The 26,523-nt window shown below is 32.4% G+C and overlaps 1 protein-coding gene across 1 annotated transcript; it reads right to left on the bottom strand.

Moving 5' to 3' along the window:
• On the bottom strand, positions 1-26,360 carry LOC134726813 (neuropeptide SIFamide receptor-like). Its single transcript, XM_063591223.1, has 3 exons — positions 25,901-26,360; positions 1,660-1,759; positions 1-1,050 (listed from the first exon to the last, which is right to left on the bottom strand). The coding sequence occupies exons 1-3, from the start codon at positions 26,196-26,198 to the stop codon at positions 273-275; spliced, it is 1,176 nt and encodes a 391-aa protein (XP_063447293.1). The 5' UTR covers positions 26,199-26,360; the 3' UTR covers positions 1-272.
• Positions 26,361-26,523: the final 163 nt, after the last annotated feature.

Consider the following 26,523-nt stretch of genomic DNA (forward strand, 5'->3'; position numbering starts at 1 on the left):
CGAAAATCAGACTCTATTCTCGATCATTAATACATATGTGATTTTACAATACAAAAAGGTACCACAAACTCTATAGGTTTGTACAAAACATAACATTACTATCATTCGATAAACTTATATTTTTGTCTATGTTTGACGTTTAGTTCGTCGTCCGTTGCAATTATTCAATACTATTATAAATATAGGCTTAAAAATTAATCTATCACTACACGGTATCTAATAAATATATCAGTTTAGACCTTGATATAATACAACTGCTGGCAGGTGTTATCTTAGACTCTTGAGTTGTACACAATTCTATGACCAAGTGGTCTAGGACTAGTACTGCCAGGTCTAGGAGAGGCACTTCGTTTTGAAATAGGAGATGATGATATATCATCAATGTGAGATTTCACGCACATATATGTTCGTGTTGAACTGTCGTGGAGTACATGTCTATGCTTAAAACATGTTAGAAGATCGCGGAAACCATATCGAAATTTTTTGCTGAAGAAACAGTATATAATAGGGTTCATTCCACTGTTGGATGATCCGAGCCATTGAGCTATTGGAATAATAATATTTTCTAGATAGTCCGGGTAACTTGATGCTTTTGAGCTGTCCTGAGGTGAAATTATTTTCACAAAATTTACTACATACAAAGGCATCCACGAAAATGCAAACATAATAACAACAACCGCGAGCATTTTAACGACTTTCACTTTTGATTTATAAATTACACAAGCGCTTGCATTTTTTGCCCCAGGTTGGTCACGACGCCAAACTTTTACACCAATAAACAGATAACAAACGATTATCAAAATAAGAGGTATAATGTAGCAAGACAAAAGCGTCGCTCCTATAAAATAAGCTTTCATAGCTTTCGGACTAGGCCACATCGGATAACACATTGGAATAATTTGTCCACTTGAATCCTTGTAGTCCAATGTTGTGTAGAACACTGCCCACGGTGTCATTATACTCATTGAAAGTATCCAGATGATAATTATTATGTGTTTTATCTTCCGGGCTGTCAGTTTGAACTCAAATGAACGACAAATTGCAAGGTATCTAAAATAAATGAATTAAAGAGGTTACCCAAACAATTTGTGATTTACTAAACACCAAACTATCAAACACAACTACATGCATATTGTGAAACTGATAAATTATCCTACACTCTGTATCAGAGCAACCCTGTATGGAAAAAAGTTTGCAATAAAATTTTATAAGGATAAAGCCGTAAACACTTCGTATTCGAGTATAAATACATAAATTTAACTTATAAACATATTGTTAAACTTCAGTATATACTGGTATACTTGTTTGACTCCTTGCAAAACAACACAAATTATGAACACAACAAAAATTCAATGATATGAAAGATAAGGGATTTTTCTTTTTATCTTCGAATGACTATGAATAATCATAAATAGCCTTGGAGCAGTTGAGACTGAGACAATAATATGACGTTTCATTCATAGTTCACTAAAATACTTAATAATTCTTATCCTATAGTCCTTTGGCCAAACACGAAAAAAAAATAATAATATCTTTCCAGTTAGATATCGACTATTTTTAAATAATCAGTAAGCTTACACATTATTCACGCTGTTAAATTTTAGAGATTGATATTTTGTATAAAATAATTATATTTATTTTTATTGCAAGTTTTCGTACCTGTCAACAGCTATTGCTGCCAAAGTATTCACAGAGGCACACACTGAAACACCTTGTAAATACGGTGTCACTTTACACAGCACAGGTCCGAAAGGCCAACCTGCAATCAAATTACAAAAACATATATCAATTTGTTCCGAGAATTACAAATGAAAAAATATAGATTTTATAGAGCATAGTTACAAGGTTAATTGAAACATTATCGTTCCGATCACAAATATTAATGCGTGTAACGCATTGTTTGCTCTGATACTCTTTTGATGTGTTGAGGTCGACATTAAGCTGTTCATTTTATCCTTTCTGATATTTCATTGTTAGGTTTCAGTATATTGCAATAACATTTTCAAAGAGCTTGTAAACTGCCATATATTATTAAACTAAAGTTAAACACGTCTATATGATTACTATAAATGGATTTGTGCATTGGCGTTATATGTTGAGTGGCAAGTAATTACGTATATCAAAGAACTAGAACATGTATAGGCTGTATGAAAGTAAATACTGCTTTGTACTTGACCGCCATACTCACTGTGAATGTTTAACGCGCTAGTTCAGAAAGTAGTCTTTACAAAGACTAACGTCTGCCTGTATGCACACATTTCCCCCACCAGTCTTAAAGTTTGCTCTTACACTTTGTCGCTAGAAGTTTAACTGAGAGGCAACATATACTAATTTTAATGTTTGACCTGGTCAGGATCGAGCCCGTGACATCCTGCTTTAGACATTGGTATTTTGTAATAATTATGATAATTATTGTATTTATAGCTATTTTTGTATCTGTCAACTACTATATCACTGTAAAAGACAGTACTGAGAATCAGATGTTTACTTCGCTTTTTTACCGATGTTAACAAGGTCAGTACTCAATCTTTCATTTTGTATTAATCAATTCTTTTTCTTCTTTTGACGTATTGATTATCGTCATGCAATATTATTAAAAGACTACATACTTCACAATACGCATTGTTTTACAGGAAATAACGAAAACTTAGATATTGAAAACAAAAAAACAAATAGCTTTATACGACAAGTACCCATACTGTGAAAACAACATTACACATGTTCACGACAAGATTAAATTGAAAGAATTGGTTTATATGATCTAATTGTGTTTCATTGGTTTTATAAAAAATAAGCTAGGATGTAATGGTGATAAATATCGTTTTTAAGGTTAAAAGTGTAGAAATTTTGTTTGAAAAGTATTCGATGTGATATCAAACTGTACACTGTGATACTTAGAATAACATGATCTATTTTTCGTAATGTAAAAGATAAGGTGTCTTTGTGTGAACTCGTCGTTCATCTTTTAAAGGCATTTGTGAATCGGTTCAATGGTTCATTTGTTTAATAAAACACGGAACTGCAACATGTTTAGCGTACAGGCTTCTGTACTTCTATTTAATAGAGGCTGTTTTTTCATTGATTATGTACACACACAGAATATTTTTCAAAACATAAACAACGAACAAACGAGAAGATTTTTAAATCAGAAACTTTATTCTAATGCAATTTGGATATAACAATTGTTTTCATTGGCTAAAAGTTGCCGTCAAATCCACAGTTGACCAGGCGTAACTAAGGAGGGACCCGACATTTTGAATTGATGAATCAACAAATGTTCAATTACTACTATATAATAGAAAATAAAACAACACCTTCCTCGAATTCGCCGTTTTAGTGTAATTTTATCCGAATTTGAAGCGTACAGGTAACGTAATAATCTCCAGTTTGTAAGTTTTCATTTGTATGACGTCACGTTTAGCCTTCACGTCTTTGCGCCAAAATCATTCATGAAGTTTCGCGGATTTTTTTTATTTGTCAAAATTAAGACCTTTTTTTTCAAGTTATATCGTATTATTTCTTTTTGAAATGCATTAGAATCGGAATAACAGTACTGTAGTTGAAGAGTTGCCACCGTCAATTTTGATTTGACGGTCGCAAATCTCCGTTTTACTGTCTCCGCTACGCGTCGCCAGTAAAACTGCATTTGCGACCGTCAAATCTACAATTGACGGTGGCAACTCTTCAAGTACAGTACTGTTATTCCTTTATTCGTCTACAACAAATATTCTTCCTTTGTTTATCTCAGTATCAAATAAATTGATATTTAAGAATTTTATCAGTCACTGTTACAGATTTATATAAAGGCAACAGTTAGTATACAACATTAAAATGAAGAACACATAGACGCGAACTATAATGTAACAATGGCCATTTTCCTGACTTGGTACAGGACATTTAAAGAAAAAAAATGGTGGTTTGAACCTGGTTTTTAGGCATGCAAAACCTCCCGCTTTCATGGCAATGTGAAATATAACATTAAAATGACAACATTACATTACAGGACTACAATACACATAAATATGAGAACATATAGGATAGAGAAACACACGAATAATAGCTAACAAAAGGTTTCAGGTTTAAAAATACGCCAGACGCGCGTTTCGTCCACACAAGGCTTACCAGTAACGCTCAGATAATTGTTTTCATAACTGATCGAATAATTGGTATTATAAAAAAAAATATATAAACGGCCTCGACTGTTTTACCTGCAGTAACAATTTTAGTCTTATTTCGTACTGTTATGCAATATGAAAATCAGAAATTTTTGTTCCACGTACGTATGTTTCGAAGTCCGAATGTAACACATTCGCATGTAAAAATTATCACTTCATTAAGTGCAGAGTTATTTCAAAGTAAACCCTACCTTCAGCTTCAATGATGCTGTTGGGCAGAATGTATTCAATATGTTTCGTAGTACAACTTAACTATAACCGACTTGCTATTAAAAAAAAATACTACCTCTACATCTGGCTGGTATTTGACGTAGTGGAGATATTCTTATTTATTGACGGTACCAGTCAAGATAGTGGTGCATTACGCGTCTTGAAAGAGAAAGAATTTAGGCCTGTGTCATTTTGGTCTCTTGTTAATAGGTGTTAATTTGCAATCAATTCACATGATTTCGAATTTCATTTTAAACATTTCTATTGAAAAACATCAGACTCGCCTTAGCCCTTTTTAGAATAAGGTGTTTCTGCAAAACCTTTTTGTATTCCTAGATTAATTCAAAAATCCCAACGGTTCTACCTAGTGCTAAAGCCTTAAAATAAACAAAAAATGGTTGTTGTCTAAATTGCATTCAACTTACATAGATATAGGAAGATGTGGTGTGAGTGCCAATGAGACAACTCTCCATCCAAGTAACAATTTAAAAAGTAAACCATTATAGGTTAAAGTACGGTCTTCAACACGGAGCCTTGGCTCACACCGAACAACAAGCTATAACGAAATATGCCGTATTTGCGAACCATAAATACACTCAAGTTTTTTTTTATTAACACAAAGTTCAGTTTGCCAGTTTTAGATATTTCTAAAAATATCATATACATAAGATTGAGTTTACTATACTAAATGACTTTCCAATACGGTTACTGGACAGGAAACGTAAATAAGAATGACTGTACGTCAATAATCGACTTCCGCCGGAAGCAATAAAATACGAAAAAAGCAAATCAGCTGCTGCAATTAGGTAAATCAAGCGGAAAACGGAAAGGGAGTGATATCGTGGTTCTGAAATTACATTTTATTAAATTATTCCATCTCTAGAAATCGTAAAACTAGCAGCATAACGCTATAATCAGATTTGAAGAGTAGACTCAGACAATCGTCAATACTGAAAGAAACAATGTACTTTTATCGTGTCTTCTCTGTTGTAGGATTATGCTGGTAAATCGTTCTAAAGAATCATTATTTCATAAACAACTGGTATTTTTAGCACAAATTTGACATCCAGTAATTTCTTAAGCGGAAATGATGAGATCTGGCTTTTTTATTTATGTAATAACATTTTGACAGAACTAGACGCTTGAAATTATTTGAAAACATTCATAAAGGGCAAATCGAATAACACTTTAAAAGTATTTTACAATTTTTTTTGTTTTAATTAAAGAAAAACAAGTGATGATAAGTTCTCTTTATTTATAGGCATCACAATTGTTTACCGGGTTATAGAAATACAATAATCACAATGGTTTACCGGGTTATAGAAATACAATAATCACAATGGTTTACCGGGTTATAGAAATACAATAATCACTATATAACTTTCCTATCCAGCAGTTATATTCTAGCTACGATCGTGTGTCTGTTTTACTATGAGGTGTGACGAGTGTATACAAAAAAGCAACTACGTCCGGTCGGAAGTTTTACATCTAATTTTAACTCTCTGAAGATTAAAAAACCATAGCAACGAATTTAAAAGGGTTTGCACGTTGCTTTTGAGAGGTAAACTTCTGTTCCTATATCCAACAAACCCTCATTTTTCTATTAGCAGTCTATTTTTCCAATCCTCAATCCCGGACGAACAATATTGATATCCTGAATGTTTTATTTATTTAATGAATTACGCATACGGTCTGGTCCAGAATATATGCACGAATAATTTGCAACTGGACAATTAGCAAGTAACAACTTGGTAGCTATTTAAAAATTAAAATAACAAAACTACTTAATATATAATTTAAATTGAAAAGGTGCAAGTCCATAACAACTGACAAAATTAAACATTAGACTTCTTCGAACACCGAAATGTATAGTAAACATTTAGACTTATTCGAACAGCGAAATGTATAGTAAACATTAGACTTCTTCAAACACCGAAATGTATAGTAAACATTAGACTTCTTCAAACACCGAAATGTATAGTAAACATTAGACCTCTTCGAACACCGAAATGTATAGTAAACATATGCAATAGTCAGTTGCCTTGGTACAGACAAAAATATAAAACAATTACTTTTCCCTAGAAATTGCAGAACTGTCAAAATCTATAATTCCTATTAATGTTTTGTTGAATTTTATCAACTAAAGTACAGAAAGAGCATGTGTAATGTCATAAAAATGACCAAATTGACATATTTTACATTATCACATGGCAATTAAAGAATTTATATAATTTTCGGACAAACTAGTCATGTCAGAGCCAAGACCTAAAACTAAAAGTTACAAACACTTACATTTTCGCAAAATACATCCTATAGCAAAACATCTTTTTGAGATAAAACAGTAAATAAATGCAAATAGTGGAGGGAGAGTTGTCTCATTGGCACTCACACCACATCTTCCTATATCTAGTTATTAATCCCTACGTAAATCATATTATGTAATTATAAGTAACTAAATGAATATTTGATATACATGATTATGTCTCGCAGCATAATTAATGTCTTATGACCATGTGAAGCATGTTAATCGTTTTTTTATAAACCATACCCTCCCATTTCAATTAAAACATAGTTTTGTTGTTGTTGTAGTTATCTATTCACTTTACAAATAAAAAAAAACACGCATTAGTTGTTAACATAAATGCATGAGCACGTACATTTTTTGTATTTCAAGTTCATATCATACAATAATAATAAGTGCAATGTTACAGTAATTAACGATCTATAAAACATTATTTTATGATTTTGTTACTGTTTACAGAAACAGCTGGAGCTTAAATAGTCTTTTAAAAATTGTGTGATGTGTTATTTTTTTCCATGTAATTGTAATTAATTTTATGCTTTTCTTAGTGATATTGAAATCAATGTGTTGGTACATTTTTCTGTCGGCATTTTTCCACTCATTTTATTTTTGCTGATATCTTATTTAAAGCTTACACTTTTAGAAATTTTACTTCTATGGGATGGTTGGTATCCCGCTAACAAGTTTAACCTCGCCACATTCTGTATGTATGGGATTGTCTCGAGTCAGGAGCCTAAAATTAAGTGGTTGTCGTTTGTAGATCTGTTACATATTTGTTTTTCGTTAATTTTTGTACATAAATTATGCCGTTAGTTTTCTCGTTTGAATTGTTTTACGTTTGTCAGTTCGTGGCCTTTTATAGCTGATGAATGGACTTCAAATTTGCTCATTGTTGAAGGCCGTACGATGACCTATAGTCTTTGATTTTAGTGTCATTTTGGAATCTTGTGAAGAGTTGTCTTATTTGCAATCATACCACATCTTCTTTTTTATATGTAGATAAAAAACAGAATTGATTAGTCCTTTAAGCATGGAGAAAACGGTAAATCATCAGAATAAATATAAGCTGTCATCCCCTGTGACAGCAGTGTTGAAACTCCATCGGTGACTTAATAATAATAAATAAACAAAGTAAGCTATATTTAGAGTCGGCAAGGTATACACACAGAGACAAACATAAGCTCTACTGTTGTCTGCTCTTTGGTCGGGTTGTTGTCTTTTTTGACACATTCTCCATTTCCATTTTTAATTTTTATGTAAATTAACCAAATGATCACCAGCAATTTAGATCTTTTACAATAAGCTATGATATATGTACTGATAACTGTCAAATGTACACCCCTGTAAAACGGTGTGTTTGCACGGTCCAGTGGGGGATCTAGTGGAGAAGGGGCATTGACTGAACTATAGATGACCACTCGAATCATATATAATCAACAAAATTTTCCCTTTGCACCAGCATATGACACTAGGACTCGTCTTATAGTTAAAGGTACACAGTGTATTGTCAATGTGTGTACGTTCAATTTATGTACAAATATAACTCTATCTTATCAAGGTTATTATTGCAATATTTAGAAGGCTTTGTTGCCTCCTTTCACAGTTGGTTTATACTCTTGCGATTTACAGTTTCCTGCATGCTTAAAGGGTTATTAATGCATGTAATGCGTTGTTCTTATGAGTCGGCCGTAACTACCATTGAGGCAAGTGAGGCAGTTGCTTCACTAAAATTTCGACACTCATTTTTTTTTATGGTAATGATATACGAAATATAATAGTCATTTGTTGTTCCGTGTGAACCTTAATTTCTATAACTTGGAATTATTCCTTTTAATTTATTTATCTTGATATAACTCAGCATCTCAACGGGTGTGGTGTCTCGATTACATTAACTGAGTAACGATAATCAACATGGATCGCTGGTAAAACAGGCTCTTGCAGAAAAAGGAAAAGCGATGATGAAAACCTTCAAGGAAAAGAACGAATAGTTCAAGTAAACTAATGGATGTTTGTGAATACAACAGGGGTTTAGAGTTTTAGTACTGAATATAAGTTTACTAGAATCAATCTGAAATTGACTGACAAATCAAGTTCTGGGAATCGCAAGGGAGCATCTTCTCTGTTTCACCAACTTTACTCGTTCTCTTTACAGATAAACAAAATATACATAATATGAAACATGCATGGATTAGTTATATTCCATGTTTCTTTAACCTTAAAATTTGATTATTAAGGAACGGTGCAACCTTTAAAACGGGATTTTTTGGGGTTTTATTCTGAAACGGGGCCACGGAATTTTGTGTCATTATATTCGGGATTTCGGGATCGAACACACAAAACGCCTAACCCCTAAATCCATCGATTCCGTAATGGAACTGAAAATATCTTACCACTTACTATTTCCAGAAATAATTTGAAATCACGGACCTACATGTAAACGGCTAAAAAAAATCCAGTTTTATTCCCGTAGCCGTACCCATATCATACAAGTAAACTAACACTAGATAGAATCATATATACGTGTATTTTATGTCATTCTATCCATAGTTTGTTAACTCTTTGTCAGCATAAAAGCTATTGATATTTTGTAAAAGCGACTTTATGATGGTGGTTACATGAAAGCTTAATTCCCTTTTGCAAACAAAACTGTTACTACCGATGCTGCTACCGAATTTCTGACTGAGAAGGAATCGTAGGAAGATATCGATCATTGTGTTGATGATAATGAGCTACCGCTAGAAACACAGACTGGAAACTTAGAAAAGGGCATGAGTGGCGAAAGATTGTGCGGTCTTGCCATGATCCATGTTCATCGCGATAAGGATGTCAACAGACCAAATAATCTGAAACGATTTGAAGAAAACGGCCATAAAAAAATTGACAAACTCTACTGAATCGATGTTTGTTCTATGTTCTGGTGAGACTCAAATTGATATTTGGATATTTATCTGACATATAAATTTAATTAAAGTAATAATAAAAAAAAAATCGGTGTTAGTAAAATTTAAAGTTTGTAAAAATGAAAAATTTATATAAAAAGTGTCCAAATATAAAACATTGTCAAACTCTCTGGAAATGCCTAGAATGTCGGATTGTGCACCATTCAATCCATACACTCCCAAAAAATGTTTACCTCGCTTCGCTCGGATCAACTATTTTGCCTCACTAAAATATTATGTCTAGTTACGGCCTTGGTACAAAAATGTATTTAGTCATGTCATACTTGTGTTGTTGGCTTCCGATTTTATCTATTTTTCTCACTCACTAAAGTGTACAAACAATCTTTTGTGTAAAGATTTTGTTTCAAATTCTATTATGAGCATGCTATAATTTAACCTACAATACTTTGTTCGATGTACTACTTCTACTTCTACTATGTAATGACCGCCTTCAACACGTTGAAGTTTACGTCACTTGTACTGCGCATTGCTTTGTGAAGACATATATACAGTGAAATATAACAAATTTGTGATAATAAACAAAACAATTTTTTTTACATAGTTGTAGTTTTTTAGTTTTTTTTAATTTATTATTTTTAGAATATTAAGATAAAACTAATTACACATGATGAATTTATGGGCTGTAGGTGTAGTTTGAGACGGCTTTTTTGAACGACTCTATAGATTCGCTCATAACAATACTCAGGGGAAGGCTGTTCCAGATTTTAATTGTGCGTGGGAAAAATGATTGTTGTCTTATTTGTGTTCTGCAGGATGGAATTTGGTATGAGAGTGTGTGCATGTTCCTGGACTGTCTGAGCGGTTGAATTAATCTGTCTGTTTTTGTGATAGCATTGAGATGATATGTAATTTTATAGAACATGACCAGGCGTGCATCTGTTCTTCTGTTAGCAGGGTCTCTCCATTTTAAATGATCAAGCATGTCACTAACGCTGGAGGTGTTTCTGTGTCGGTTAGTGACATATCTAGCAGCCCTTCTTTGTACCTTTTCTATTTTGTTAATATCCCCAGTAAAGAAAGGGTCCCAAACTGAACAGGCATATTCTAGTGATGGTCTGACTAAAGATTTATATGCCTGTTCCTTTACTGAGGTGGAACTGATGTTAAGATTCCTTCGAAGAAAACCTAGTGTGCTGTTGGCTTTATTGCAGATGTTGTTTATGTGACTGGGCCATTTTAAGTCGGATTGAATTGTCACACCTAGGTATTTCGCCTTATCGACATGTTCAAGAATGTGGCCATGTAAAGTGTAATTATAAACGAATGGATTTTTATTTCGGCTGATGGACATGACATTACACTTGTCAGGATGAAAAGCCATTTTCCATTTATTTTCCCAAATGCCTAGTGTGATGAGGTCTTTTTGAAGGGTTTCGCAATCACTGTTTGATTTTATCACCAGATATGCAATGATCTCATCTGCAAATAGGCGTATGGTGGAATTTAGCCCAACTGGTATGTCGTTAATATAAAATAAAAACAGACTTGGGCCCAGAACAGATCATTGAGGCACTCCAGACTTTACAGGGACATAGCCTGAAGTCTCACCCTCTAGAATGACTGCTTGGGTACGACATGATAAGAAGCCCTGTATCCATGCAATTGTTTTCCCCTGTATCCCATAGTAATTTAATTTGTGTGTTAACAAGTTATTACTGACTTTATCAAAAGCTTTGGAGAAATCCATTATAAGTACATCTGTTTGTTTTGAGTTTTCCATATTTTTAGTGACATCATCTACAAATTCCAAAAGTTGACTTTCACAAGATCTGTTTTTTTCGAAAGCCGTGTTGTAGGGGATACAGGATGTTATGTTTGTCTGCGTGTGTCATGATTGCGCTAACTACAACATGTTCCATAAGTTTACAACATATACATGTCAAAGAAATAGGTCTATAATTCTCTGGATTATATTTGGAACCTTTCTTGTAAATGGATGAAACATGCGCAGTACGCCAGTCAGTGGGGACTTCGCCAGTGTCTAATGATTTTCGGTATATAAGGCATAGTATTGGTGAAGTTTCATGTGCTAACTCCCTAAGGAGACGTGGCTTAAGTTCGTCTGGTCCACTTGCCTTGGATGGATTTAAATTTAGAAGTAGTATACCCTAGAGAAATCATGAGCTTCCTGAATATATTTATGCCGCAGCGGGGATTGTAAATTACAGAAAATCCTGTTCAAAAAAGGTATTTCGATGAATTTCCAAGATCTATTCAAATTTCCGTAAGATGTAATTTGCCATAGTTCTACCGAACAATTTTAATCCGGTTTTAGGGTAAATATATCAAATTCTGTAAAGCAATCTATGGTCGTGCTGTATAAAATAATGCATGGTATTAGTTATATTTATACTCTTGGATTTAACTAGGTTATCGAAGTTGTTATATTGTAGAGGAGATGTTTTCCTGTTTGAGGACAACCCTAGTTGTTAAAATGGGCACACTTCAAAATATTTTGATTTGACCAAACCCTACCCTACCTAATAAGGTAGAGACAGTGGATAAGTAGGTTTTTAGGCAAAGTGAAATTGAAGTGTCCGCTGCTTTTGAAACTTTGTGTCCATCTGATTAAAAAAAAACTTTTATCATATCAGGAAAATAAAAGATTTTTTTTTTTAGATAGTTAGGTGGTTATTTGGAAAAGTGTTGGCAATGTTTGTTGTTGGTTTTACGCATATTGCTTTTGCTCTGTAGTAGAAGATAACGGGGTTTGAAACTTTCGAACAATTTCATACTGAATACATAATAATTATTAACAAATAAACAAAAATCTTGGGTATCTTTTGGGTGTTTTGTGGCATTCTGTGGTAAAAAGAAGCTCTAGGTTTGGTGTGGTGTATTGCTTACATTTCGGTGATAATTGTATCCCTTTGTGTGTATTGCTACTGTAAAACCGTACTGAACGAAGCTATCAGACACAGCCATTATTGTTGTAGATGCTGAATAATCAAGTTTTGGTTTTAAAAAAAAACCCGATATATGAAAGCCATATAAAGAACTTAATACAGTTTTGTTATAAGTTTCGCATTGTTAATAAGTTGATATGTAGATTAAAGTTTGAAGCATTTGTTTGAATCATTGTTTATCTATTTTTAATTCCATACCTATAAAAAGACTATGATAGTAGAAGAATTTTGAATAACGAAAAAACAGGTATTATATCTAACAAAAAAAAAGGTTTCGATTTACACTATAAATGCCGTAGATAGTATTTTTCTTAGATTTTCGTCCTCAACTTTGTATCGCCACTTATCCTTCAAATTCGTGAACCAATACTGACATCTTGACATTTGAAAACAAGCATCCGTCAAAATCTAAATCTATAATCCGTTGTTAATTCTGGTGCGCTCCATAGAGACTTGAGTTCAACTGCTGAGTCAAACACTTGTCTTTAATGATTGAAATTAAAATATGAAGACGTAAATCTGCCTGTAATTAATTAACGTACTATCTTGCTAGAAAGAAGAAGTATGAGGTATGTATGAATGGCTGACATTTAAATCATCCATTCACAAATAAATTGTTTATTCCAATGTGACCTGGTTTTGAAGTATTTCTCTTTTGTTTGCATCGATGCTATTGTGAAACTGAATTGCATTTATATGAAAGACGTATACTTTCGGCATAAATTATATATAAAAGTAAGGAAATATGGTGGACTATCTACCAGAGTTCAAATAAATGATCAAAAGCAACTAGTATAGGTCACCGTACGGCTTTCAACAATAAAAAAAAACATACCGTATAGTCGGCTATAACAGGCCCCAGCATGAAAAAAGGTATTTAGCAATTCGAACGAGAAAAACTTACGTCCTAGATTTACTGATAATATATAACAATTTGATTATGAGTACTTTAACTATAGAGCAAGATATATTAAGTTATTATTAAACTTTTAAAAATCAATGTTAGTACCGAAATTGTTGTTTTGTGGTACATTTTATATGTACTCACAAATGTAATTGCAGCGGCGACAATTGATGCCTTTAAGAATGTGACAGCAAAGTCGTTACAAACACACTCTAACTAATAATTTTACTTGTTGATCTTTTTCTTATTTAGAAAATAAAATGTTTGTAGTGTATCTACGGGGCGCCGAATGGGACTCTTGTGGTTTTGTACTCAAAATTCAATTTTGTACGGACAAAAGTGACTTTTGTTCAACAAAAATGAGTTCAGTTTAACAAAATTTGTATCATACTACAAATTTGAAATTTTGTCATACAAAATTATCTATCAGCGGACAAAAGTCACTTTTGTCATGACAAAATTCATTTTTGTTACACAGACTTGACTTTTGTTAACTAATTTGAAAATTGAGCGACAAAAGTCAATTTTGTATTTAAATTAGTTTAGTTTGGTTTCTGTGAACTAATTTGCATACAAAATCGACTTTTGTTACACAAAATTGACTTTTGTTACACAAAATTGACTTTTGTTACACAAAATTGACTTTTGTTACACAAAATTGACTTTTGTAACACAAAATTGACTTTTGTGAGACAAAATTGACAAAATTGACTTTTGTCTCAACAAAATTGACAAAATTGAATTTTGTCTCAACAAAATTGACAAAATTGAATTTTGTCTCAACAAAATTGACAAAATTGAATTTTGTCTCAACAAAATTAACAAAATTGAATTTTGTCTCAACAAAATTGATTTTTGTCTCAACAAAATTGATTTTTGTCTCAACAAAATTGATTTTTGTCTCACGAAACTCAATATTGTCTCACGAACGTCAATTTTGTCTCATAAAAGTCAATTTTGTTGTTACAAAATTGAATTTTGTCATCACAAAAATGAATTTTGTCGTCACAAAATTGACTTTTGTCTCAACAAAATTGACAAAATTGACTTTTGTCTCAACAAAATTTACAAAATTGACTTTTGTCTCAACAAAATTAACAAAATTGACTTTTGTCTCAACAAAAATGACAAAATTGAATTTTGTCTCAACAAAAATGACAAAATTGAATTTTGTCTCAACAAAAATGACAAAATTGAATTTTGTCTCACAAAAGTCAATTTTGTCTCACAAAAGTCAATTTTGTCTCACAAAAAGTCAATTTTGTCTCACAAAAGTCAATTTTGTCTCACAAAAGTTAATTTTGTTTCACAAAAGTCAATTTTGTCTCACAAAATTGAATCTTACCGTACACAATTGACTTTTTGTGATTTAATTTCCATATCAGGTAACAAAAGTCAATTTTGTATGCAAATATGTTTATATTTGCATACCTTTAAGACAAAATTTACTTTTGTCATGACAAATATGAATTTTGTCTACAAAAATGAATTTTGTCATGACAAAAATGAATTTTGTCTACACAAATGAATTTTGTCATCACAAAATTGAAGTTCTCACAAAACAAGTCTGTAGCACATAGTTTTGTAAGACAAAAATGATTTTGTTATGACAGAATTGAATTTTGTACAAAACCACAAGAGTCCCATTCGGCGCCCCGTAGTATCATCTTTTTAAAACTACATAATTTAAGAAATAATTATGTGTCACGTATACATGTAATACTTGTTTCTTTGTTTGATAATCCACCATAACATCTGCCGCCAAAGGTATTTTTTATGTTCATACATTTATGTACTCTATGGATATTTTTGTATTAGTCTGATAATATATTTTGCTTCTTTTTTAAGTTCTAACAATAAGGACATAAGTTTAATGCTGGAAAATAAAATTGAGAAAAGGGACGGAAAGTTCTGATCATTTGAGATTGGAATATGCATCTACGTATGACAGTTTTTGAAGAGAGGGGTATGCATTTATAATTTAATCCTTAATCGGAGTAGAGGAAAGGGAGATTGAAGTTTATTGTACTCTATATTTTGAAAGTACAAAAATCTTAAGTCACAAACTCTTGACATTGAGGACCCGATTAATTATAGTAAGTCACACATTCTTAAATTCAAAGAGACTGAAAGTAATTTGATATTATAAAAGCAATTATAAAATTCTGAATAAGAACCGGTAAAACATTTGAATGGTGGTCGACGTTAGACTGTGGAAAGGAACTTTACCATATCAATCAAAGTCTTCACCTGGGACCACAGTATTTGTTTTTCCTAATTTTCAATGACACTAATACTGATATAGGCTTAGATGTTATCGGAAATGCCGTCATAAACAAAGAAAACAGCATTGTTCACCAATCGAATCTAATGAAATAGCAGTCCCTGTGGTAACCTTACAGCGAGACGAGAAAGTCAAGACATTCAACCTACGCTAATTTAGCTTATTTCGAATTGTGATTAAAGTATCATTACGTATAAGGATTAGGGAAGAAAAAGAGAAAAAACGTATTACATAACATGTTATTATATGTGAAATATGAGAAAAGGCTAGGCAAAAAAATTACACCAAAATATTATTGGAAAGCACACTCACAGCATGTCACATCTACCTAAGATGCTGTAACGCATGTTACAGTAGTCTCAGCATCTACGAACAACGCATGTTGTATAATCAGACATGGTACAGACACACCATTTTTGGTAAGATTAAACAAGTTTTACGTGCGCACAACTATCACCTTTTATCTACTAGTATCTAGAAAATAAGTTGTAAAGGTAAAACCACAAAAAAACTTACTAAATTAACATCATATGACCACTACAATGAACAAAGAAATAAAAAAGACTGCATATGATTTGGAAACCCATCTCAGATCATATCAAGACCGAGAATTAGTAGGTAGTATCTGCAGTTGTTTTTCAAAATAATATTACATCATTTTATAATTCATGTTTGAAATATCTTTTTTATAAATTATTTACATTTATATATTTTTTTATAAAGATTTATAATTTTAAGCCACATTCAGCATGTTCAGGAATTCATTATTTGGTAAAATGTTGGAAAACACGACATAACGAAATTCAAGAAAATTATTTAACACTCCTTATGTTGTAATTTTTAAAGATTTGTATACGGTATTTAAAATCATTGGCGGATTCGGGAAGGGGGCCGGGTGTCCTGGGTTTGAACCCCCTTATTTTAGACGATCAATGCATTTGAATGGGGTTATTTTAAAAACGGCTGGATGAGCCCCTGAAAATAGCCAAGATGTAAGCTAAATTTCTAACCAGGGGGCTGGTTTTCGAAAGTATCATAAGATATTTCATAAGATATATATAAGGACATATTTTATGATCATCTTATGACTATCATATGATATCTCATAGGATGTAAATCAAAGCTGTCTTAAGAGAGTCATAGCTATGATGCTCTTATGAGTGTCATAAGTGAACATTATTTTCTATTAATTTAAATAACGAATAAAAAGTGATAAATATAAATATAAAAATGAAAAGTATGAGCATATAAAATATTAGTTACATAGTGTGCTAGTGACCTTATACGGTATATATGGGGTCAGTAAATTCCATATGGAGATTCAAGCCGAATTTATGGGGTCAGTTAATTTCATATGGGATGAGAGCGAAGCTCGAATCCCCATATGGAATTTACTGACCCAATATATACCGTATTAGGTCACTAACACACTATGTAACGAATTTATCTTACCAACTATCTCAACGTGTGAAATTTAGACTAGTGACCTATTAAAATGAGCATGTCGTCAATACTGCTAGCATTAAGAAACTACTACTTCCATTGATCCAACAAAAACAGATACCAACACTAAAAACTTATTAGGTTTAAATGTGTTCTATGAAATTATTTCAATCTTAATCATCAATTTCTTCGTCATTTGAAATCTTTACGATTTTTTCTCAGTGATGTTTTGTTTTTATTAAGGGACGTAACACCACTACTAACCGTGTATGAAATAAGCCCAGCCTCTCTACTACCTTATATGGTATATAAAGGGACGTAACACCGCTACTAACCGTGTATGCGATAAGCCCCGTCTCCCTACTAACCTAATATCAAATATACAAGGTCTCCACGAGGGCGCATTTAACCAATCACACTCCTAGAAATGTATAGGAGGTAAGATAAAAATTATTACCATTCTTGATATTTACGAATATTTTTTTTTCTCTATAATGAACATGAAATGTTATACAAAAAGGGAATTGAAATATGAGTTGATAATTTGTTTAAATTTAGTTTGTAATATTTTATAAATCTTGAACTTCGCTTTCGTGTATAATTATCCTATCCATACATGCATTGTTATTTAACGGTAGTAATACTTTTTAGATTCTGTACATCCAGTACCCGCTTCACGAAATGCCCGTGCACATACGTTAATATAGATACTATTAACTATACTAGGAACGAAATAATATGTATATTTATTATTCAAAACCATGAGTTAGAAAAGAATTCCAAATTGTATGTCGCAGGAGATTCAAATTTTAATTCACGTAGTTGAGAATGATAAAATCTTTACTATTTAGCTAACTGAGAAACACAACAAATATTTTCATTGCAATTAACATGGAATTAGACATGAAAAGTAATTAAAATTTTAGTTGACAATCATAAGACCATCATAAGTCATGTCGCGAGAGGTCTTAAGTTTACGACAAAAGTTATGACAAATCGTAACTTGGGACACTTTCGAAAACATATCTTACGACTATGAAATGTTCTCATACCATCATAAAACACGTCTTAATCATAAGATACTTTCGAAAACCTGGCCCCAGATGAATATCTCTTTTATTTATACGCATTTCACATTGAAATAAAGCAACTTATAGAACAAATTAGACAATTGGATTTTCACACTTTTTTTTCAAATTAAAGATATAAGTACCTTTTATATTTCTATGCTGCTATAGCACTTGAATTCATCTTACCGAATATGTTATCAGAATAAGTATTTGAAGAACAAATGCACTTGATAGACATTTATGGTAAATTTGCATGTACCAAGACCTTTAGTGACGGCATTGTAAGTTATTCAAACGCAATGTACAAAAATGTTAGGACAAATAACAAGCCTGTCATATACCAAAGCTAATAAATGCATACATTGATCACAACCAATAATGAATTCTATAAGATCTATTGGGATCTAAGAGCATTGTATGATAAATTGTGACTCTGTCAGTCAACCTACGCCAGTGTCAATACGTTGGCCAACTTTTGATAATTGACGTTAGTTGTCCTGTGTAATTGATGTTTTATGTGGTCAATTATTTGGAGTCTGGAACAGGTCATGCTATACCGTATATTTTCCTAAACAGCAAATATCGTGTCTCGGTCACTAAATATTATTGTCTCGAATGTCATTGAAGTTTCCATATAAGGAAGTTTTGTGTCCCGTCACTTAGCATACGATACATAACGCATGCCAAAGGGAATACTTCAGATACTATATGCACGTGTTGTATTATAAAACGGAATCGATCTGTTAACACGTCATTATTATCATGAAAATGAATAACTAATCTAGTATAATAGCTCTATAAGCCTTTTAAACAGAACCTACTTCTGATTACAATTGAAACAGAACCTACTTCTGATTACAATTGAAACAGAACCTACTTCTGATTACAATTGAAACACTTAGTTCATAAACCGTTTCACTCAAGCTTCCATCCAAAACATCGAATTGATATAACAAGAATGTGTCCCAATAGTCCGAGATTACTCTGACGTCCAACGGCTGTTTTGTCAGACAATCTTGGGCCGTGGGACGTCAGAGCTCGTCCCATACCAAAAAGTGGATATTTGACCGTCCAAAATTGATGCGTTGCTTCGTCGCTTCTGGTGCAAACGGACGACCTTTGAAATATATAAATCGGGTATCAATTTGTTCATTTTATATTTATCTCTTCGTTTATGTAAGTGTCGCCTACCTGCCACCCTTTATTTTCTCATATTTAGACCAGTTTTCACAGTGACCCACTGATTCAGACATTTTTACTTTTATTTTTTAAATGGACGTCAAGTTATGAGACATCGAGACTCAAGTATGCAAATATTTATAATTTTTTCATCTCCTTAAAAGGAGATCGATATTTAACATATATATAGTAGCCAACCACGATTTTTCACCTCCTTTACAGGAGATCGGTATTAAGCATTTAGTGCCAACCACGATAACATTCTGAAGCTCTCGGATATTTACATTGCTTGCATCGTAAATGAGCGAGGTGTTAGATTATATATTCATATTGACCTAGAGTCATATGCATACATCATTTCCCATAGTCCATTGTGTCAAGTACTTTTTTCTTGTGATCACATGACAATCTTTCAAAATGAAAGTCCAAATGTCTGAATCAGTGGGCATGGGTCACTGTGAAAACTTGTCTAAATATGGAAAATAAAGGGTGACAGGTAGATAAAACTTACATAAATCGGAAGAGATAATAAAATTTAAAAATGAACAAATTGAAACCTGATTTATAAAATTCAAAGGCCGTCCGTTGGCACAAGAAGCAACGAAGCAGCGCATCTATTTTGTAATGGGAAAATATCCACTTTTTGATATGGAATTAACTCTAACGTCCCACGGACCCAGCTGGTCTGGCAAAACAGCATTTGGACGTCAGAGTAATCTCGGAATTGTGTCCCAAGTAGACGGACGGCCTACTCGCACTATCATCATCTATGTTCAGTGAGCCGTGAAATTGGGATAAGAACTCTAATTTGGCATTAAAATTAGAAAGATCATATCATAGGGAACATGTGTACTAAGTTTCAAGTTGATTGGAGTTCAACTTCATCAAAAACTACCTTGACTAAAAACTTTAACCTGCAGCGGGACGAACGAACGGACAGACGAACGTAATAACGAACGGAACTACATACCAGAAAAACAAACAAACAAACAATAATATTATTACCATGACATACGGTAACCAAAGAAACAAACATAAAATACTATGACTAACCTTGACATACGATAACCAAAGAAACAAACATACAATACTATTACTAACCATTACATACGATAACCAAAAGAAACAAACATACAATACTATTACTAACCATGACACAAACATACAATACTATGACTAACCTTGACATACGGTAACCAAAGAAACAAACATACAATACTATTACTAACCATGTCACAAACATACAATACTATTACTAACCATTACATACGATAACCAAAAGAAACAAACATACAATACTATTACTAACCATGACACAAACATACAATACTATTACTAACCATGACACAAACATACAATACTATTACTAACCATGACACAAATATACAATACTATCATTAACCATGACACAAACATACAAATAATACTATTACTAACCATGACATAAGATAATCAAAGAAACAAACATACAATACTATTACTAACCATGACACTAACATACAATACTTTTACTAACCATTACATACGATAACCAAAAAAACAACAACATACAATACTATTACTAACCATGATATCAGATAACCAAAGCAAAGCTAAGCAAAGCAAAGACCTCAACACTTCACATACACAGAACTTTAAGTAACATAAAACACATCACCAAACTCAGGTATTCCGAAAAGGAACACTTGTGGCCCCAGTCGTAAAAGTTGGTGATAAATCTCATTAACCTATGTCACAATGGAGGAAAAAAGACCGGATTGTGGCATAACTATGATCTCCATGGAAAATTCAAAACGGAAAGTCTCTTATTGGAAGGTAAAATGGAAAGGTCCAAAACTTAAAACTAACGGGAAACAACTTTCACATTATGCATTTTCTTATGTAGAAAATGGTTGATTAAGTTTGTATTGATGTTAATTAAAGGTCAATCTCAATTAGGACCAAAATAAGTCACTGCGATGTATTATCATGTGAATCAGCATTTAACAAATAAAGGAACTCGGTTAATGACTAATGATTTTACATAACATGCACGCTTTGTGTTTGTAGATAGAGTTCTACGTACATGTATAATAATGTTTCTGAAATCGAAAAATTGAAGATAGAGTTTCCATTTTGTTATGATAATTTGTGGCATAACCAACTTTTATCGATTTAATCACAATTTCACATTACTTCATACATGATTTTTTTTCTAATGATAATCTTATTTTAAACTCGATGTGTCAAAGCGACGCGAATGGTCCCGTCCCAAAAAGTGGATAAATCTGGAATTTAAATATAAACACATGTGGACACACACATGATGGTAGTCTCACATATCAAAAATCAGCCCAAAATCTGCAGGCGTATAGAAAAAAAATCTACATAACTGCGATTTTCAAAAATTTTCAAAGTCAAAAGCCTGTAATTTCAGCAAAAATTAGCGACTCGGAACGAAAATTAAACTTGATCTGTAACTCATCACGATTAACTCACATCCCAAAAATCAGCCCAATATCTGAAGGCGTTAAGAAAAAAAGGCTGTATAACTGTGATTTTCAATAATTACTCAAAGTCCAAAACCCGTAATTTCGGGAAAATTAGTGGAGCGGAACGAAACTTGAACTTGATCTGTAACTTATCATTGTTAACTCACATACCAAAAATCAGCCCAATATCTGAAGGAGTTAAGAAAAAAAAGTCCGTATAACTGTTCATTTTCAACAATTTCTCAAAGTCCAAAAAGCCTGTAATTTCGGCAAAAATTGGTGTAGTGGAACGAAACTTAAACTTGATCTGTAACTCATCATGGTTTACTCACATACCAAAAATCAGCCAAATATCTGAATGCGTTTAGAAAAAACTCCGTATAAGGTTTGTTGCGGAATGACGAAATGACGGAATTACGGAATTTCGGACAAGGGTAAAACTATATGGCACCGACAACTTCGTTGCGGGGCCATTAAAATCTCAAAGATCAGCTATTTTGCATATACGACTATAGGGTAGTTACATTTTAATTTCCAGACTGCAACCTAAACTCTTCGTGTTTTACATCTTCATTATATAAGACGAAAATACTGACCGCAAATATATCTTTTTTACTAGCTTTAGACCAAGTTTGGTTTAAATCCAGGATAGTTGAAGACAGACTAGTTACAATTTTTTTGAAAATTTAACCACAAGTAAAATACGGATAACATGATTTTTGTTTACAAAAGTTACTTCAGGATACTATCTTACAATTATAAACAAGTTTTTGTCCAAGTTTGGTAGAAATCCAGAACAGTGTAAGAAAATTATCAAAATTTCAAAATCTTCAACCAGAGTGAATATTTGTGGACGTCGCAGCCGGCGCCGACAACGACGGAATGTACATTGTAGGACCGCTGTGTCGCTTTTGCGACAAAATTCACAGGCTCGACGAAAAGAAGATGTGGTATGAATGCCAATGAGACAATTCGTCACATTAAGATATCACTTGCATCAAACTCAAACTCTACCACACGGATTTTTTTTAATAATATCAGTATGTCAAATCCCGTACTAAACTTTACTTCATAACGACAATTAATTACATTAATAATCACAGAAAATCACAAATAGAAGGAATTCCACTTTTGGGAATTTCAGTGGTGAAATATTTACCCCACGTAGAAATAGAAATGACCATTGTCATCTTCCATTAAAAAGTCTTTAAAACTGCAATTGTCTCGTCCAGTCATAGTTTTAGGGTGGATAGGGGTGTATCGAAATTCTTATCTATAGACTAAAGACTGAATTTGTGCATCCTAAATAAAAGTTGAAAAAATATCTAGGTATGCTAATTTTTTTCATTTATATCAATAAAAAGAAGATACAATATAAACACCAATGAGACAGCAACTCAACTACACGAAAAAACGAATAGACACCTTTTGAAGATTCAATTGGTCTTTAACAATAAACAGAGCATCTATTTATATACAATATGTCAAGATCGAATACAAAAAAAAGCTAAAGATCGAATAACATATTAACAGACTAGACTGTAATATAAAAGGTCAAGTGTTTTTTTCTTTGCCATATACTCATAATAATACATTTCAAATTTTACTTCGTGTGAAAATTTCAATCTCTACAGCATTCAAATTGTGATCTTCGTAGTGTTCTGTCATGGTATATCATGCTTTACATTTGAGTAATATGTTCAAAACTTAAATTTAAGTCGTAAATTAATCGCAAGAGATATAAATGACTTCGTCAATTTTAAATACACTGATTTCTAAATGAAGTATACGCATAAATATCAATAAGATTATTTAGGCACAGTACACTTGATAATAGATCAGGTGGAAAGCATATACATGTTAGAATAGAAGGATGACGATAATGTATACACACAAAAAAAAAATGGTTAAAATACATATTAGCACTTTCAGCTCTGTGAGTTTGCTTTTATAAACTTTAAATCGTCATTGATACCGCATTTCTTAGGGTTTTGTATATTTATGTATGTTTGTTTCACTTTATGTTAATGCTAGCTAGATAAGTTGTCGAATGATCTTTACCTTCCTTCATTCACAAGACTTGGGCAAATAATGAGTTTTTTCTTATTTAATTTGGTTTTTTTTTAAATCTACAGTCACTGATGAGTCTTTTGTTGTCTGGTGTACTAAATGTATGCCTGGTATCTATGATAATATTATCTATTTCATCACACGTGTCTTATTTGCCACGGTTATCTAATGCTGTTGAGACTTATTTCACTTCACTCTGAACTTTATATTCATTATGGTGTAAATTTGTGGCTATGAAGTATTTAGTTTGGAATCATACCAGCACAAATTTACATCCAGCTAGAACTTTTAAAATAACATATTAATTCACATTCCGTTGAATATACAGTTCTTTCATTCTGCAAGTACGCATTGTAAGTTTAACTTTATATTTAAGTAGAAGAAAGAAAGATTATAGTCAGAAAGATCATAAAGATACATAGACATGTGTATATGTCACTTTTTAAGTAAACTTATATATATAGTAACAGTAAGGTCTTGAATAACTGTGAGTACTCGTAGATCGGCACTTCGTGTCTTTTCTCTTTTCAAATGTGTTTATGTTTATGTTTATATCTCACTGATTTATATGCTTATTCAACATTTTCTTTCCCCGTCTTTTTAAATAGCCTACAATGCTAAATATTTTGCGATGTATGTCGTGGTTTAATTCCTCGACCTTTAGTCTCCGGGCCTATATGCATACAGCTACTTGCGTAAAAATTTGTACAGAACGAATCAACGGATTCTCTACATGAAGTTCGATAAATCAGTATTACGATTGGATATCTTAACTTTCGTGGCTTTAAGCATACGGACACTGGTGAATTGTGATCTCTTTGGCAATCATATCACGTCTCCTTTTTTTTATAAAGTTTTATATAGATAGACATTTATTTCTATATAATTTATATACAGTAGATAGGTGATGAAAGGTACACAACAAAATACATTAAAGAACTATATGGTGGAAGTCAACCCGTATCCCGCGAACACAAGTTTTTTTTTCTACCTTTTGTTCTTTTGAATATTATTAGAGTATTATTTGGTATTGTCTGATACTTCTTGATATGTAATTTAAAAGGTTTTTGTGTTCTAAAATTTGGGAATTTTATCATGTAATAGAATTCGTTTTCAACATAGTCAGAGAGACAAAACGTTGACCATTTTGCCACTATCCTTATTCTTTGTTTTTTTTAATGAAGAATTTTACTGTAATTTCAGAATTCAAACTTTTTAGCGGTTTCAAAATTCTCGACACATCTTTTTTTTTTTTTTTTAATAATATCAGTTGGTTGATAGAGTCTAATGTTTGGTATTGTTAGTATTAGTCCCCCCCCCCCTTTTTTTGAATTTACAATTGTAGTTGGGTATTTTTGTTATTCTGTTTTTTAATTGTTTTAAAAGTAGTATCGAGATGCTACCTTTGCTGGTTTTCGATCATTTATTTGTTTTTCTCGCCCATATCTAAATCAAAAGAACTTAAATAACACTATTCGGACGAAAATCCCTAATTGCATTGTCTTAATTAGGGGTTGTGTTGACCCGATAATCAAAATTCACATGAAATATTAGATAATGTTATATGTTATATATACAAATGAAACAGTCGTCTACAAAAGGTTACTAACAAACTATACGGATAGTCTTTATATCGTCTTGAACACGCATGAACTATTATCCACTGGACGTTAAGCAACCACTAATCAATCAATCAATTCTTTTTATCTGTATTTACATCAAGATGTAGATAAATGAAGTTGAATACTCTGCATTTATAAATCACGCTTTCCAGTAACACATGGTTAAATCGACGCAGGACCCCATCCTAAATTATAGAAAACAATCATTCTGCATTTACTATAATTATCCTGGTGTACTTTTGGGCTAACACATATAAGGTGTATCTAATTAAAACTATGGTTTATATAATGAAATAGTTCTTACCTGGATATAAGTTGTCCAGAAGAGTTAAAGGAACACAAAACAATGCCACCAGAATGTCCGCTATAGCCAGGTTAACTATGAAGTAGTTTGTAGCATTGTGCATTGAAGCATTTCTATAAACTACCAAAACTACCATTAAGTTTCCAAATAGTGCACAGAGAAATACCAAAGAGTAGGCAAATGTCAATGAGTATATAACGGTCCTATAAACGGGATGAGAGAGGACATCAAAATATGTCTCGTTATTTGTGGTATTTCGTGTTGTTAAATCTAAACTCAAACTGCTTTCCGTCGTCATTTTCCAATATTCTACACAATTGTTAGAAATGTTATTTAACTTTATTTTCTACTTTATAGCGGGGTTCAGCGAAGAATAAAATTCCGTTTTCTTCTTAGAACTGTCTCCTATCAATAAAGAAAAGCAATTAAAGGTAGAAATAAAATAAGTTTCCTACAGTTATAGCTATTAGTCTTCCAAATTAAATTAATGACGTCATGTCATTCTCCTACGTATTTAATTACTTCCAACTGCCTTCAAACAATTTAAGAAAACTATGAAAATAATAAAAAGTTACGATACTGCCATGTGATAGTAAGATATCAAAATGTGTTGAGCTACAGTG

The sequence above is a fragment of the Mytilus trossulus genome, chromosome 7 (genome assembly GCF_036588685.1).
Source record: "Mytilus trossulus isolate FHL-02 chromosome 7, PNRI_Mtr1.1.1.hap1, whole genome shotgun sequence".
Classification (NCBI taxonomy): domain Eukaryota; kingdom Metazoa; phylum Mollusca; class Bivalvia; order Mytilida; family Mytilidae; genus Mytilus; species Mytilus trossulus.

Bases quoted from the DNA above. Each gene is read 5' to 3' on its own strand.
- LOC134726813 (XM_063591223.1), bottom strand. From the start codon at position 26,198: ATGACGACGGAAAGCAGTTTGAGTTTAGATTTAACAACACGAAATACC. The intron at 1,760-25,900 runs GTAAGAACTATT...ATTTGATTGCAG, and splicing joins TCTGGACAACTTATATCCAG to GTTGGCCTTTCGGACCTGTG. The intron at 1,051-1,659 runs GTACGAAAACTT...CATTTATTTTAG, and splicing joins GCAGCAATAGCTGTTGACAG to ATACCTTGCAATTTGTCGTT.